At 32.1% G+C, this 15,621-nt stretch overlaps 1 protein-coding gene across 2 annotated transcripts in view; it reads right to left on the reverse strand.

The window, feature by feature from the left end:
- LOC106693955 (TBC1 domain family member 30-like) overlaps positions 1 to 15,621 on the reverse strand; it is a 526,797-nt gene that overhangs the window by 195,663 nt on the left and 315,513 nt on the right. The window contains exons 6-7 of one of the 2 annotated variants that reach the window (XM_053741239.1): positions 10,509 to 10,608; positions 6,915 to 9,274 (exon numbers count right to left, since the gene is read on the reverse strand). In XM_053741239.1, coding sequence (XP_053597214.1) covers positions 9,245 to 9,274; positions 10,509 to 10,608 — 130 coding nt within the window. In that variant the 3' untranslated portion in view covers positions 6,915 to 9,244. Of the gene's footprint in view, positions 1 to 6,914; positions 9,275 to 10,508; positions 10,609 to 15,621 lie in introns of those variants that run through there. The other variant, XM_053741241.1, reaches the window with a different exon arrangement.

Raw genomic sequence — 15,621 nt, forward strand, 5'->3', positions numbered from 1 at the left:
ATTAAAAGTAATATGCTTATGATAATTTTTCAATATTTTAAATATAAGCGTATGGTCATTTTAATCGTTAGCAACAAATGAATGCAATGGAGGTCGATGATGAGGCTTTATTAAATGAGATGATCAATAATGTTGATCTATAGCTAAACCAAGATGATGCTCAAGCTGTACGACATGTAGTAGTTGGACGGAATGTCCAAGGTCGCGGTAACAACGCAGTAAACGCGGTTAATGTATAACGTTCTCTTCTATTTTACAAGTTCCGCGGCAGAGTGTGGTTGGTGCTCAATAGCCGTTATGGCTCTCCGTTGGTGAAAACTAAAAATAAAAATGATAACAAACCAAGAGTCCCACCTGGAGATATCCCGAATCTCCCTGGACACGCAGCTCTGCTCAGGATGGGTTAGAAAATCCTAGTTAGGCGCCGGTTTGTGTGCCCCACGAACAAATTCAAAAAAATAAAATCCAACGGAGAAAAATAAAAATGAAAATTAAAATAAAATACAGGATACAAGTTTCAGAGTTTAAGAAGAGGAAAGCAAAAAAAAGATAGCAGTAATGTAAATAAATAAAATTTAAATTAATACTGGGTTGATAAACATTTGTTTCAAATATATTTTAAATAATAAATTAAATACTCAGTTATATCGCATATCCAAAATATCAATATCAAAATAAAATAATAATAAATAACTTACACAAAATAATACTGGTATGCGTATACAAATAAAAATAACAATAATGATGAATCGATAAATATCTCAAACACAAAATAGTGTATCGCATGTACATAATGATATCACTCGCCCGTGATATTCAAAAAAAATTTGAGTATTGGTAACTAATAATAATCGCAAAATAATAATTTACTACTTGAAACGTATCAAATCACTCGCACGTGATATTTCAAAATAAAATAATAATACAATCTTTAAATACTTTAAGTAAACAATCGTCGTAAATTAAACCACTGGTGAATCTTACGCAGTATTGACACCAATAATATTATCTAAACAAAACAATAATTATACCAACAATTATTAGAATCAGTTATAATTATAAGATAATATTTAGAAGCTCTTGTATCACTCACACGTGGTAATAACAAAATAATAATAACGCAGGAAATAATAATTATAGCAGTAATAATTTACATTAATAATGAATGAAAATGAAAAATAACCAAATATTGATCACAATCAACATTTGGTAATGATAAAATATTACTGAATACTTTCACTAATTGTATTAGTATTTACTGGGCACAATAGTCACGCATTCCATCATATGCTTATGACAAATTATTAATACTCAGAATTCACTATCTCTCTTACTCTTATGCGATAGACAAATGATCACTAACTCGGCAACCTTATTACACGCCAATGTATTAGCCAAAAAGTACTTACAATTTACGTAATTAATCAACTCCCTTGGTTGCACGTTAATACGGTTACTATATTTTCCTTTATGCTTTTTACCAAAATAATCAACTAATGCCACTGAATTTATATTAGTTCCTCAAAATACCGAAGGGCATCAGTGTATAATTATTAATGCAACAGAAGCACACATGCTACTCTTACAGAGACTATCCCACGTCTGACCATGGCAGCACGTTAACCTCATGCCGGCACCTAGGCCGGCGCCATTTTATATATGTATCTCACCTCGACCAATGGAGATACAACTGTCGCATGTTATTTCTATACAGTATCACCAACATATTACTTAACTCGGACCGTGTAATTTATCCAGTTCCCGACGCTAAATGACCAAATGTTTCTTTCATAATTAGTTCTTAATATAGTTTAACGATAAATCAACCAATAATTTATTCACCAAACTAGGAGATTTATTTATAATAAATAAATTTACTGATGCTATCTGCTGCGCTGACACACATGCGTCAACCAGCCAAAATAATCATAAGCATATAAATAAAATGCGTAATTTTTTCTCTCAGCGCTACAACAATCGAATTATATGCTTAAATTAATAAGTGAATTTCCTTGATTACAACACAATTTATGCCTAGGAAATCAATTAAGTATTAGTATCGCAATAATTAATACCAAATCTTATATGTAAACAAAATAATTATAATAACAATATATCGGATGAGACGTGTGAGCAGCGTGTGATGTCCTCTGTTGCTCACCGATCTGATGCGAGACTGTCACGATATTTAAATATCGTGACAAATGTTGTACGAGGTAACGGTGATAGAAGATAAGTACCAGTTAGACAAAATCGTCATCCTGGAGATAATAATCCAGTGATTGTTGGTAATGCTGGACAAGATATTGCTGCACCTAAAGCTCAAGTTGAAGGTAACAATCCAGTTGACTCTGGAATTCAAGCTGAAGGAAAAAATATAAATGGTGTTGATGCGATTGAAGCTGGAAAATTTGGTCAACGATTGAAAGAGACAATTCAAGACTCAGAAAATCGGGCTGCTCAAGCGAAACGTGTATTTGAAAATCTATATGAAAAATATAATAATCTATATGAAAATAATGTTCGAGGTGGTGATGGTGGCCGTCGTGGATTTTATGATAATAGTGACGGTCGTACGTCGTCGACACGTGATGCATCGTAAAAATCTTAATTACTTCATACATCCATTATTTTTTTATAAATAGCAAATTACTTTGAAAAATATCATTTTTTTTAAGATACTGGAAAAAACAATATTTCAATTTAAAAAACGGCAGAAGCAATAGAGGAAACAAAACCTACATTTTCAAAAACAATTGATTGACTTTCGAGAAAAACAATTTCGTTTGGTTTTATTCGATAATATTAATTTTTATTTCATTCTCTAATTAAAGATTTATATTTTTTTTTCTCCATTAATATTATCATATATAGTTAAAATGTATGTTTAATATTTTCATATAAAGTTCAAATGTATGTTAAATTATTCATATTGAAAATAAATGTTACTTCTTGATTCGATATGATTTATTGAAAGGTGTTTGTCACGTTTCCATTAGAAAATTAATAAACTATTATTAAGTTCCTAATATAATTCGAGTGGAAATAAAAACTTAAAATTATAATAAATGTATTCCTTTTTTATATATACTATAAACTGAATATAATTACAAACAATTCATAAATTGACTTTATTATTAGATTATTATTAAAATCAAGAATATGTTTTTTGTAAATATAAAACTCGACTATTTATTTAAGACAACAGGTTTTGAGTATTTTACTCATAATTTAATGATTATACAAATCACTTTAAAAAAAACAGAGAAATCCACCAAAAACAGATTCTCTGTAAAAAATTCTTGTCAAGTACACGTTCAACATTGATTTTCTTGTGAATGATACTTAATTTTTTTTGCAAAAAAATAATGAAATCACAAGAAACACCAAGTAACTGGAATTTTTGAAAATTAAAAAAAAAATTTTTTTTGAAAATATACAAATAAAAAAAATACTTGAACGTACTTGGTGTCCGTTTTGGAAGTAGATTCGACATATCCTAATATGAAATGTTTAGAAGATACGGAACGACCAAATAATATATATTATGAGTTAACGCACACCAAGTATGTTCAAGTATTTTTTTTATTTGTATATTTTCAAAAAAAATTTTTTTCTTAATTTTCAAAAATTCCAGTTACTTGGTGTTTCTTGTGATTTCAGTATTTTTTTATAAAAAAAATTAAGCATCATTCACAAGAAAATCAATGTTGAACGTGAACTTGGCGCGAATTTTTTATAGAGAATCTGTTTTCGGTGGATTCATTTATTTTCTTGAATCGAGACAACGTATTTTCTTTCAATCGAGAAAAAAAATAATCAATTCAAAATATTATTTCCTTAATAAAGAGAGTAATTATGTTCTCTCCAGAAGATATTTTATTAAATTAAGAAAATAATTTGCTTAAATCAAAATTAAAAAATTTTTATTCCAATCGACCGATGTCTTGAGCCGGTAAAGTAGTTTTCTCAAACTGAGAGTAAATATTCTTCTACCCTGCAAAAAAATTTCTTGGTTTGAGATGTTGATATATTGTGACAATTTACTATACTCACCAACTAAGGCAAAAAAGCATCTTGTTCTGATATTATTTTTTACTTGGTCAGTGTTCAATCACGAGGTTAGATAATTTGAGACACTTCGTGCATTTCAGCTACGTCTGCGAGCTGCCAAACTCGCTATTAACTTCACGGTCATTCTAGCGCCGGGTCACTCGTTATCTGGGCTCATACAAAGTACATACAATTTCCAGCTCATGGCTAGGTCGAGTTGGCATGATAGCCCCGCTACCAGCCAACCAATCAGGAAAATTGGCGGCTAACTACATCCTGTTCGTGCGCTTTTAAGCCAATGGGAAAATTCACTGGGACAGCCATGCTGCCCACGTCACAACTGAGCGGCAACGAAGGAGAAGACGCCTGCTCGAGCTATTAATCTACATCGTGGAATGTTCAGTACAAATACAGCTATCCGTCTAACCATTTCGCTCAGTATAAATTATTCTTGTGTGATCCCGAGGGTTGAACGATAAAAATACTCCCGTTTTCGCATTATCCGGTTTGCAGACTTGAACTTTGGCACAAATATTCCCAACAATATTACGAACCCTTCACCGTCGGTATTTTTTCCGATAACTAACTCCGAGGGGGGTTTCAGTGGGTCCAAAGATAAATGTAACGGGGTAAATTCGTGTTTACCGCGTTCAATTAGGTCCAAAATAGAATCTATTATGTGTACTGTCGGTCATGAGACATTACCACTCAGGGTATTCCGGGCAGGTAGCGACTAGTCGTCCGGAAGTGGAAATTTCACTTGCTCGACCGTCGACCCCACTTAGAGTTAAGTAGGAGAGAAAAGGACAACCAAAGTCAAGAGTGCGCGAGCAATTATAAACGGGGACCGGAACGAGAATCGGGCATTAACCCTCGGAACATCCGAATCGTAGAGACGTGGGGAGAGAACAACGAAGTGACGCGACAACAGACGCTAAAACAGACGCCGTTAATTTAATTATAACAGGTAAAATTTTAATTAATAGCTTGAGTTTATTGTGGAACCAAGCGATGATATTTTCAATCTTTATTAACAAATACCAGGCAGGTAGCCGGTATTTCTTATAAATATTACCGATTACGTCTGATTATAACAGGTTGAAGGAGAGAACGGATACAGAGTTGGAAAGAGAGAGAGAGGAGAGTATAGAGAGAGACGGAACCACAATAAGACCAAAAAAATTTACGAGGACAATTAATAGGACGAGACCCGGACAAAGACACGACGAGAAAAGGAACTGGAGTGTTTTGATTGAAGAGGTATTTATAAAATTTATTCCAGGCGGTAAGACGGAAAATTTCATTAAATACATGGTATACGTCCGTTACCGTCGCGTCTTAACATTCGGAAATTATTGCTCGTAATTTAAATAAATAATTCTGTAAATAAAATTTCATAAATTAAACTCGGACGTAATTATATGAAAATAAGTAATTAATTAACTCCAGGCAGGTTGCCGGAGCTTTTACATAGTCAAATAATTCTAGGCAGGTAGCCGGAATTATTCTAGAAGTTTCCAGGTAGGTCGAGTAACTCACGCACCGAAAACTGTCGAATCTAGTCATAGCCGCTTGTCGAAAAATAATTAATTAGAAGCAAAATTAATAAAATAAATAAAATTAATAAGAAATTGTCTCGGGCAAAAATTATAAAAAGGTCCGCGATCAAAGTCACGAAAAATTTAATAAGAAAAATTTAAGTGAATTAATGAATTGATAATTAATTAATTAGAGGAAATAATGAAGGAAAGAGTATTAATAAAAATAAGAATGAATATTGTGAGAACCAAGTACCTGAAAAGAAGCATGAGATAAAAGCTGATAAAAAATGGCGGAACTTGAGTTGAATGAATTGGTAACGTCGCGATTGTTGTGTTATTGAAGTTAAAAGTTATTGGTGATAAAAATTAATAAAAAGGAATAATAATCAAAAGTGAAAAAGGGAAATCAATTAATAAATTAATTAATAATTATATAATTTTCTAAATTAATTAATTTATTTATTGCGGGAAAATTATTTAAAGTCAGTGTGTGTAAAATAAGTCCAGGGGACAGAGTGAGTGTGTGAGTAAAATAAATAAGAATTTTAATGGAAAATTAAGTAGTTAAGTATCGCGAAGGTTAAGCGATTTTTAACAATTGTGTGTGTAAGTGTGTGGAAATGCCAAAGGTGATTGGCCAATTTTAGTGGAAAATTTAGTAATTAAGTATCGCGAAGGTTAAGCGATTTTTAACAATTGTGTGTGGGAGTGTGTGGAAATGCCAAAGGTAGTTGGCTAATTCTATTAAGGATATTATTGCAGGTAATAAATAAATTAGTAGTAAATGGAAATATTGCGTGTCAATAAATAAAAGGTTAATTAAGGTTTTAAGGTCTATAAAAGGTTATAAGGTTAATTAAGGTTGTAAGGTTTATAAAAGAGATAAGGTTATAAGGTTTATAAAGGGTTATAAGTGAATAAGATTTATAAAGGTCAAAAAGGTTAAATAGGTTATTGAATACATAAAAAGGTTTAAATTGTGAATCCAAGAAGTAAATTATTTATAAGTTATCCTTCCTCATCTTTCTCTTACAATTAAATAAATTACACCGACCCTGACGATTTAAGATCCGGTTCTGGGAGGCCGTTATCACTTAAAAAGGTAATTTAAGGAAGACCAGAGTAACCACATAGCCCTGTTATATAAAAATACTGGCGTTTTTGCATTATCTTGTTTACAGATTTAAATTTTGGCACAAATATTCCTAACAATCTTACGAACCCCTTACCGTCGGTATTTTTTCCGATAGCTAACTCCAAGGGGGGTTTCAGTGGGGTCGAAAATTGAAACACTTGCGTTTTTACACCATCGGGCTTACAGACTTGACTTTTAGCATAAATATTTTCAACAATCTTAGAAATCCCCTACGATATGTATTTTTTTCGAAAACTTAGAACGGCTATTCAATGATGTAAGCGATTTGGATATTAGCGTATTTGAATTATTTGGCTAACATACTTTTATTTTAGCATGAATATTATCAACGATCTTTCGAATTTTTCACCATCGGTTCATTTGTTTGTTTCAAAAACTGACTCAAAGAAGTAATAAACAAGAGTATTTACATCTTAAATATCGTAAAAAGTTCCGATGGTAGAGGGGTTCGTAAGATTGTTGGGAATATTTGTTCCAACGTTCAAGTCTGTAATCCCGATAGTGTAAAAACGCGAGTGTTTCAATGTTTGACCCCACTGAAACCTTCCTTGGAGTTATTTTTCAGCAAAAATACCGATGGTGGGGGATTCGTAGTATTGTTGGGAACATTTGTTCTAAAGTTCGAGTCCGTAAGCCCGATAGTGTAAAAACGCGAGCATTTTTATTTTTGAACGGACTGAAACCCCCTCGGAGTTAGTTATCGGAAAAAGTACCGATGGTGAGGGGTTGGTAAGATTGTTGGGAATATTTGTGCCAAAGTTCGAGACTGCAAACCAGATAATGCAAAAACGGGAGTATTTTTATCGTTCAACCCACTTGAATCCCCCACGTAAAATCGGAAGGTAATTAATTTTGTCCATCTTTTTTAACATTGAACTAGATGACGATCTTAACGTTCGACTTACGATTCACATGTCGACTCGGGAGTAAATCTAAATTTCCTTTGACTTACTTTTTTGCAGGTAAGTTATAATTAAGTCAATATTTTTATTTAAGTCGATTCAAGTGATAATCAAGCCCAATAAGTCATTTAAGTTTAATTTGAGTTTATTAAGCTTATGTAAGTTCAATGTAAGTTCTATAAGTTAAATGTAAGTTCAATTTTTTGACTCGGGATAATTCCACTTAACTTAGGCTAAAATAACTTAGGCTAGAATATCAAGGCTACTGATTATTGAGTATTAACAAGAATTGTTGATCGCGTATAATTAGTTATAAATTGATTACAACGCGTTCTGATACGCTACCGGCCACGTGTCTAGTTTTTATACGTGGATTTACAATTGTTTGCATTTGCTATCACGTTATCATCGAGTCGCATTAGCTATTAAGTATTTTTTCTCAATTTACAGTCAGAAACAAAATAAACTCGATTTAAAATATATATTCTTAAATTAAGAATATTTAACTTGAATCAAAATTTGATTATTCTTGATACAATATTTTTATGACATTAGTCGAAGAAAGTGTTGTCGAATTAAAAAAATACATTTATTCAGTCCAAGAATGAAAGAATGAAGACAAAAATTTTCTTGGGCCACGTCAACCTTTTTTCCAGTGTACTTAAATTTGAACAAATTTAAATAATTAATAAATGAAAATTCAGTGAATTAAATTAAGTAATAAATTTATAATTAGAATAAATTAATGCCAAGATTTTTGCATTGAAAATTTAGAATATAAAAGATTAAGTGAAAAAGATAGTGGTGATACTGAAACTACAACAAGAGTAAAGTTTAAAGTAGATTCAAACTTAATGTTAAGTAAATGCAACTGTGTCTGTCATGTAGGTCCGATGGACAAATTAAGCTAGGTTAAGATTACGTTCAGGAGACGGTTTCTAAAATAAATTTTGATTAACGTCCAGGGGATGGTCTTTTAACGTGTGTGGGAGCATCCGAGCGATGAATAGAATTAAGCATCTGTGGAAGTGGGGAAACGTCCAGGGGACGATAATTTGTCATAAGAAAAATTTAGTTTGTTATACGAAAAATTTAGTTTGTCACAAAGAACATTAGTTTGTCGTAAGGAATCTAGTATGTCGTAAGTTATTTGTCTGTCATAAGAAAAATAAAGGACAAGCAAGGTGCTTATAATCAAAAAGAATAATCTTGACTTTTATCTACAATTTGATTCAGCTTGTTCACTGTTCCTCTTCTTTCTCACAAAATTATTTTACGAATGACCTTGATTGATTTACAATGAAAATTATAACATCTGGTTCTGGAAGACCGCGTCCATCTTCCAGTGGCACCCTAATATCCGACTATAATACTTAGGTGCGACCAGACTTGACAAGGATAACCCCTCTGTTATACGGTCCGATTTTCAAAAATCTATTTTTCATCCGATATCGACGTTTGGAGTTCCTAGGAAGCTATTCTGACTATTTTCGAATGGACGTCTGTGTATGTATGCGTGGACGTGTGTGTGTGTTCGTGAGCTGTTTTTGTCCAACGATACTTTTGGAATGAAATAACCAATTTGAACGTTCTTAGCAGCAATCAAAAAGGCCCACCATGACCTGAAATTAATCAGATTTTCGATTCAACCGGTTTTGTAGTTTATCAGTTATGGAAAAAGTAAAAATTAAAACAAATTTTGTTTAGGTTTTTCGCGTGGAACTCATATACCACTTTCCTGATTTAACTTGGAATGGAATCAGTTATTATTTTTAATTTTTCGCTAAGAAAATTGAAAATTAAAAAAAAAAAGGGAAGTTATTGGTCTGGTCTAATTTTCAAAATTCGAATTTCTTACAGATCTTGATATTTTAAGGTTCTAAGAAAATATTCTGACTAATTTGAAGATGATGTCCGAGTATTATATGTATATTACGCGGTCACATAAAAAAAATAAATAAATAAATAAAAAAAACTGAAGTGGCTCATCAGTGTCAAAAATTTTTGAAAAATTGAGTGTCGGATGTCATCGTGGACGTCAAAATCAATCCATTTTTTCACTAGATATTGGTGATTAAAAATAAGAAATATAACAATTTACTTCATTCATTCTGAATAAATCATAATATTATTTACCAAAATTTTTAAAAAATGTTTCGAATGTCAGAGGTCAGAAAACTGCATGGTATGCCATTCTAAACGTGAAAATCGGTTCATTATTTCCAAAGATGTTGCTGATACAAATTTAATAAAAACAACGATTTACATCATTATTTGTTTTTATGATTGTATATTACTTGAATTTTCGCAATGGAATGTGCGACATGACTATTTTTGACCTTAGAAAGGTGGCTGACAGGCTCACGTAGTTTTCTGTTTTTTTTGCAATGGTCGATAGGGTCAACCATTTTTAAGATTTTTCGTTTTATTTTGATCATTAAAAATATTTTTTCAAGTAGTTGCTGTTTCAGTTAACTTTCAGTAAATTTAAATTATCACATTTACTAATAATTATTATTGAACTATGTCTACTTGTGATTATGATTTTGCAGAATGATGCTGGTTTAATCAGTTATATTTGTTCATTGCATCACGATTATTTAGTTACTTTAACTCTGGTTTATCACTTCAATGTACCTGAAATATTAAGTAACTAGATTTTTCCCGATCCCCTAATCTGAGCCTGAATTCATCAATTAGTTAGTGTTTAATTTCATCTGATACCAATCTTTTCAAGTAAAGTAAATCAAGTATATTCTACCGTATTCAGCTGCCTAAAGGATTGACGTGCTTCAAATTCTAGTTACAATATAGACGTAAGTTTGCAAATAAATATGAGTGTATACATTCACAAACCTTGATTAAAATATTTGTGTCTGTAAACTCCAGCATTTCTCTCGTAAGAACTCCCATGATACAATAAAATTCATCAGTAGATGTAACAGTTATGATTCGGCTGAAACAAAACAATTGTTATTAAAAGTTAAGAGTCATGATTTAAGTTACTTTTTTGCACATAAATTAGTCGCTAAAATATCACTGTTTCATTTCGTTTGTTTAAACATCAGGATGTCAGACGAAAAATAGTGATTCCTAGTTTTCCGCTATGAAATACTATGATTTCCGCAAAATTCGGGAAGTTATGATGTTTGGGAAGTGTGTTGAGCAACAGGGAAGTCGAGAGTTGAGTTTCAGATTGGCTAGTGAGCAGTAGTGAGTTTCTGCGGAGTCACGAGAAACTACCGAACGCTATGGATAGCGATTATCAAGAGGTACTTCTAGTGAAATGTACACACCATATTTTTTTGTGTGTGGATGTTATTATATAAACTGAAGGTTTATTTATAACCAATCCAACCTTATTTTGGAGTGCCATTCGGCACCTTATTATTTTCATCTACACCATGACCTGTCGATAACTCTATTAACACTCAAGGGCGAGCACTTATTAGCAGTTCCACCCTGTGCTATAACCCTGAGCATTCAACAGCAGCTCAGATTTTCTCCAAGTTTCCTACCAATATACTAACCTGCTACTATCAATAACAATTATATGGAGTCAGCATCCGGAACAAAATATTTCAAAATCGCAGAAATTAAATAAATTTATAATTCATAAAATAATTGACGACTAGGGCCCACTAGAGGTCTTTTGCACTCTAATGAGACCCAACCTGAACTTTAATAATATTATAAATAATTGTAACAATTGAATTCATGTTGGAAAAATTCCAGTGTGTGCTATGTCCAGATTTAATTAATTAATAATTAATTAATTATTAGCAATGGTCGTCTGGGCCTCAAGTAAGGACTACCGGACTTATAGGGTGATTTTCCTAGAGGGTCAGCTCTAGGCTTTATTTTTATTGTGAGAACTCAAACGTTAAACCTCACAGGGGCCTCTGTGTATTCGAGTTAGAATTTGGATTTATACGTTAAAAAATTGGTAATTTCACCTACATTTCGATGATAAACTGCTTAGAATATAAGTTGACCTTGTGGCGTCGGATTGGAACTACCATGAACCGTTTCTGGTGATCCCTAATCGAAAGATGATTTGGTAGAGGAAGAAGGTAGGTGGTTCTTAATGTTAGAAATAATGTAACATACAGGTTTTCCCAATGATAGATGTTTATTATAATATTTCCCAAGCGGCTCACCGTAATCAGTTAACAAGATCTTCAATTGTACTTAACACTTAAGGTTCTTTTCTTTACCTTAAATCACTAGGATTTACATTTAATCATTAAACTTAAATTATAGATTTTTAAACTTTGAATTTGTTGAGTCTTATCTCACTTGAGTTCGGTTTGAATCTTTGATTCCAGCCATTCACTCGGACAAGAATCGCTGAGTATGCACTTAACAATTATTAGAAAATCACCAACGCCTCCTCGTGTTTTTCGCGAGCGATGCTTCCCGTGAGGTGATTTTTGGAAAAGAAAATATAACTTCAAAACACAATTTTGATTAGAAATTTAACGGTAACAAGCAAATTGCCAGGCTCCCTCGAACGCAACAACGAGACGATTTTCCCGTGGGATTTTATAGTATACTTTACTGTTTAGATTTTGTTATGGAAAATGAACTGATCGGTTTAACAGAAATAGAAAATAGAAAAAGAGAATTGCCTCAATGTAACGGTTTAGAACTTACGTGGGCCAACAAGGAAAAGCCATTAGCTTCTCAAGCGTCATTGGCTGCTACACCTTGGTGTTCATGGTTTTTATAATCTCAATCCACGGTTCTATAGTGAATAATTTGGAATACATAATTGGATAAATTTAGAATACCGTCAAGTAAAATTCCCTGATTGAAGGAAACGTTGACGACGTGCAACGAGGTGTTGGGTGTAGTTGTTGTCCTTAAAATTGTTATCGCTGCACTTTACAGCGAGCACGTCAAAGGGACTCCTCTTGGACTTACCCGCTGAAAAGCTCAGCGTCAATTTTGATCTAAGTTAAATAGTTACGATAGCTGCTGAATACTGCGTCTCTTTACAATAAATGTACCGTCTAATCTATAAATCTATGCTTGCTTTGGTCAGCGATATTACTATATTGTATATGTACAATATTATTGGAAACAAAGAAATTAAACAACATAGGTGTATAATGTTTTACAAGTATATAAAGTAAAAACGTGATGAGTTTAATATTTGTATTTAATCTGATATTTATTATATAAAAAAAAAATGTAACTTGGAAACATTCGAAGATTTATCATATGTTTATTAAGTGTTTTTAAATTTTCAAGTTTTCTAAAAATATCTCCTTGTTGAAAAACAAATTTTTTAAATTCAAGTTTTTGGAGTTTTCGAGTTTGTTTTTGAATATTTTATGAAATTAAGGGTTTTGGAAAAATTTTTAAGTTTTCAGAAAGAATTTTAGTTTTTGGTTTCCGAAAAAATTTAAGCATTTGGAAAATTTTCGAAGCTTTGATTTTTTGAATAATTTTTTGAAAGACTCGAAATTTCGAGCTTCCGGACCAAATTTTATTTTTGGAACATTTCAGAAATTTTGTGTTTTCGATATAACTTCAATTTTTTCTTTTTTATGAAATTTTCGAAATTCTAAGTTTTCAAAAAAATTTTAAGTTTTTTTTTTTCAAATTTTTAAAAATTTGTTTATTTTTCTTTTTATTTCTTTTTTTTTCGGTTTTGCAAAATTTTTAAAATGTGGGGTTTTTAAAAGCTTTATAAGTTTCTTCGACATATTTTCGAAATTTCAAGTTCTCGAAGAATTTTAAGTTTTAAAAAAATTTTCAAAATTTAAAGTGTGCGAAAAGAAAAATTTTAAGTGAAAAGTTTTTGAAATTTAGAGTTTTCTGAAAGTTTTAAAGCCTATGAAAAATTTTTGAAAATTTCGTCATTTATCTAATTTTGAATTTTAAAACCCTTGAATCCCTCGGGAGAATCCGTACCTTGCATTCTTGGAATTTCAAATAATACTAATACTTATATCACACTGAGTAAAAAAATACTTTTCTTTAAACAAGAATTTATTTTATTATTACTAATTATCAATTTCTTGCGAAAAGAGCAACAAATTTATTTTTGTTATTATATGAATTTGATATTACATTGTGAGTAAACAGAACAATAGCTTTACTTGAATTAAATAAAAATTATTTCCTTCAACTCTACGAAATTCGTGAGACAAAATTATGTATTCTTGAAAATTATCAAGAATATATGTTATTGTATCAAGTAAATGTTCTTGATAAAAATATTTTTCTTTCACAGTGCACCTGACAATGACGTGACGGTCAAGAAATGAACTGACGCTCAGCTTCACAGCACTACTCAGGACGTCTTTTGAATTTTTCTATTGTAAACCGTTCATTAACATTTAAGAAAAACTTAAACTTTATCGTCTCAACTCATAACAAATCTACCATTTTCACTTCACAAATATGCATATACTGTATAATAAGCGAATGTACAAAATAAAATCTTGTGTAGGTGTGGTTTAATTTAATACTTCAAAATTACACAAATTACTAATAGATAATTTAGATCTATATTCAACACTATGTTCACTAAAATTGTGAGATAATAAATACTGAATAACAAATGCAACAATTAAGGTACAAGCGAATGTAACTGGAGTGAACAAATCACGTATTACAATTGACACGTGTACAGTAGCGGTTAACGCGAAGCACGCGATAATTAAATTATATTCAATTATACGTGAGAGAATCTATGTACTTAATATATAGTCATCTTAATTAATTAGCTAAATATTCAGAATATTATATTTCTAATTCAGCAGAATTATACTGAAAGAATAATAATTAAATTATCAAGAATAAGCGTAGCGGGTAGAAGCATCTAGTAGTATGATGTGGAATGTGATGCTGAGGCGGCGTCTTCTTCCTTCGTTGCCACTTGATGGTGACATGTAAAGCATGGCTGCACTAGCGAATTTTCCCTTCAGTTTTAAAGTGCGCCAACAGAATGTAGTTGGCCACCAATTTTTCTGATTGGCCGGCTGGTAGCGGGGCTCTCATGCCAGCTTGACACGGCCATGAGCTAGAAATTATGTGTGCACGGGCCTAAATAGCGAGTGATCCGGCACTATTCTGACCTTGGAGTCAATAGCTTTTTCGTGCGCTCCCACACAGAGTGAAAATACCCGTAGTGAGTTCAAATTATTAAGCCATTGACTAAACATATACCATACAGTTTTTATTAGTAGCGACAAAATCTGTGGGTGACACCTAGCAGAACATTTTAATTAAATTAAACATTCAATGTAATTAGGTCGATTTTTTATATTTCTTATTTTTGCTATTAGTTATTTAATTATCTTTCTCAGTAGGTAAATAAGAATTTTCTGTATCGTACTGTCAAAAATTATTTCACGTTGATTAAACAGATAAAACTTTTTATTTTCTCTAAAAGAAATACGGTGTTAGGGGGTATCTAATTTTTAATATTTAAAAGATAATTTTACCGCGTTTCCTCTATATGCTGCTGGAAGTAACTTGCCGACCAAGACAAAGCAGCAATGTCCTGGTGCTTATATGATGAAAAGGGCGCTAGTAGTATGATGCAACTATAGCGCCCCCACCACAAAGTGGTGGTAGAGCCCAGAGCGTGGTGGAGTCAGCCGCGAGTCCGCCGGTCGTTGCGGACAGTACAGAAGAATGTATAATATATGTATATATATATATATATATATATATATTGAGACAATGCGAATTGTCTTCGTCGTCTTCAGCCTTGCGGTTTCCGATTTTCTCCGTCCCGTTGCCGCCTGAATTTCGTACGTCATAGTACCATCGTCACATGACTTAATTTCACTTAGACGCATGTCCGTAAGGGTAAAGTGGGGACAGAGTTCAGAGGCGAGTCCCAGGCCCTCAATTATCGGCCAATCCCTCCGATCCGGGATCAACTAACGCTCAGACGTGTTATCTAGTATTAATTTGCGTTACTTACATTATAATATTCTCTATTAAC

The sequence above is a fragment of the Microplitis demolitor genome, chromosome 1 (genome assembly GCF_026212275.2).
Source record: "Microplitis demolitor isolate Queensland-Clemson2020A chromosome 1, iyMicDemo2.1a, whole genome shotgun sequence".
Taxonomy (NCBI): Eukaryota; Metazoa; Arthropoda; class Insecta; order Hymenoptera; family Braconidae; genus Microplitis; species Microplitis demolitor.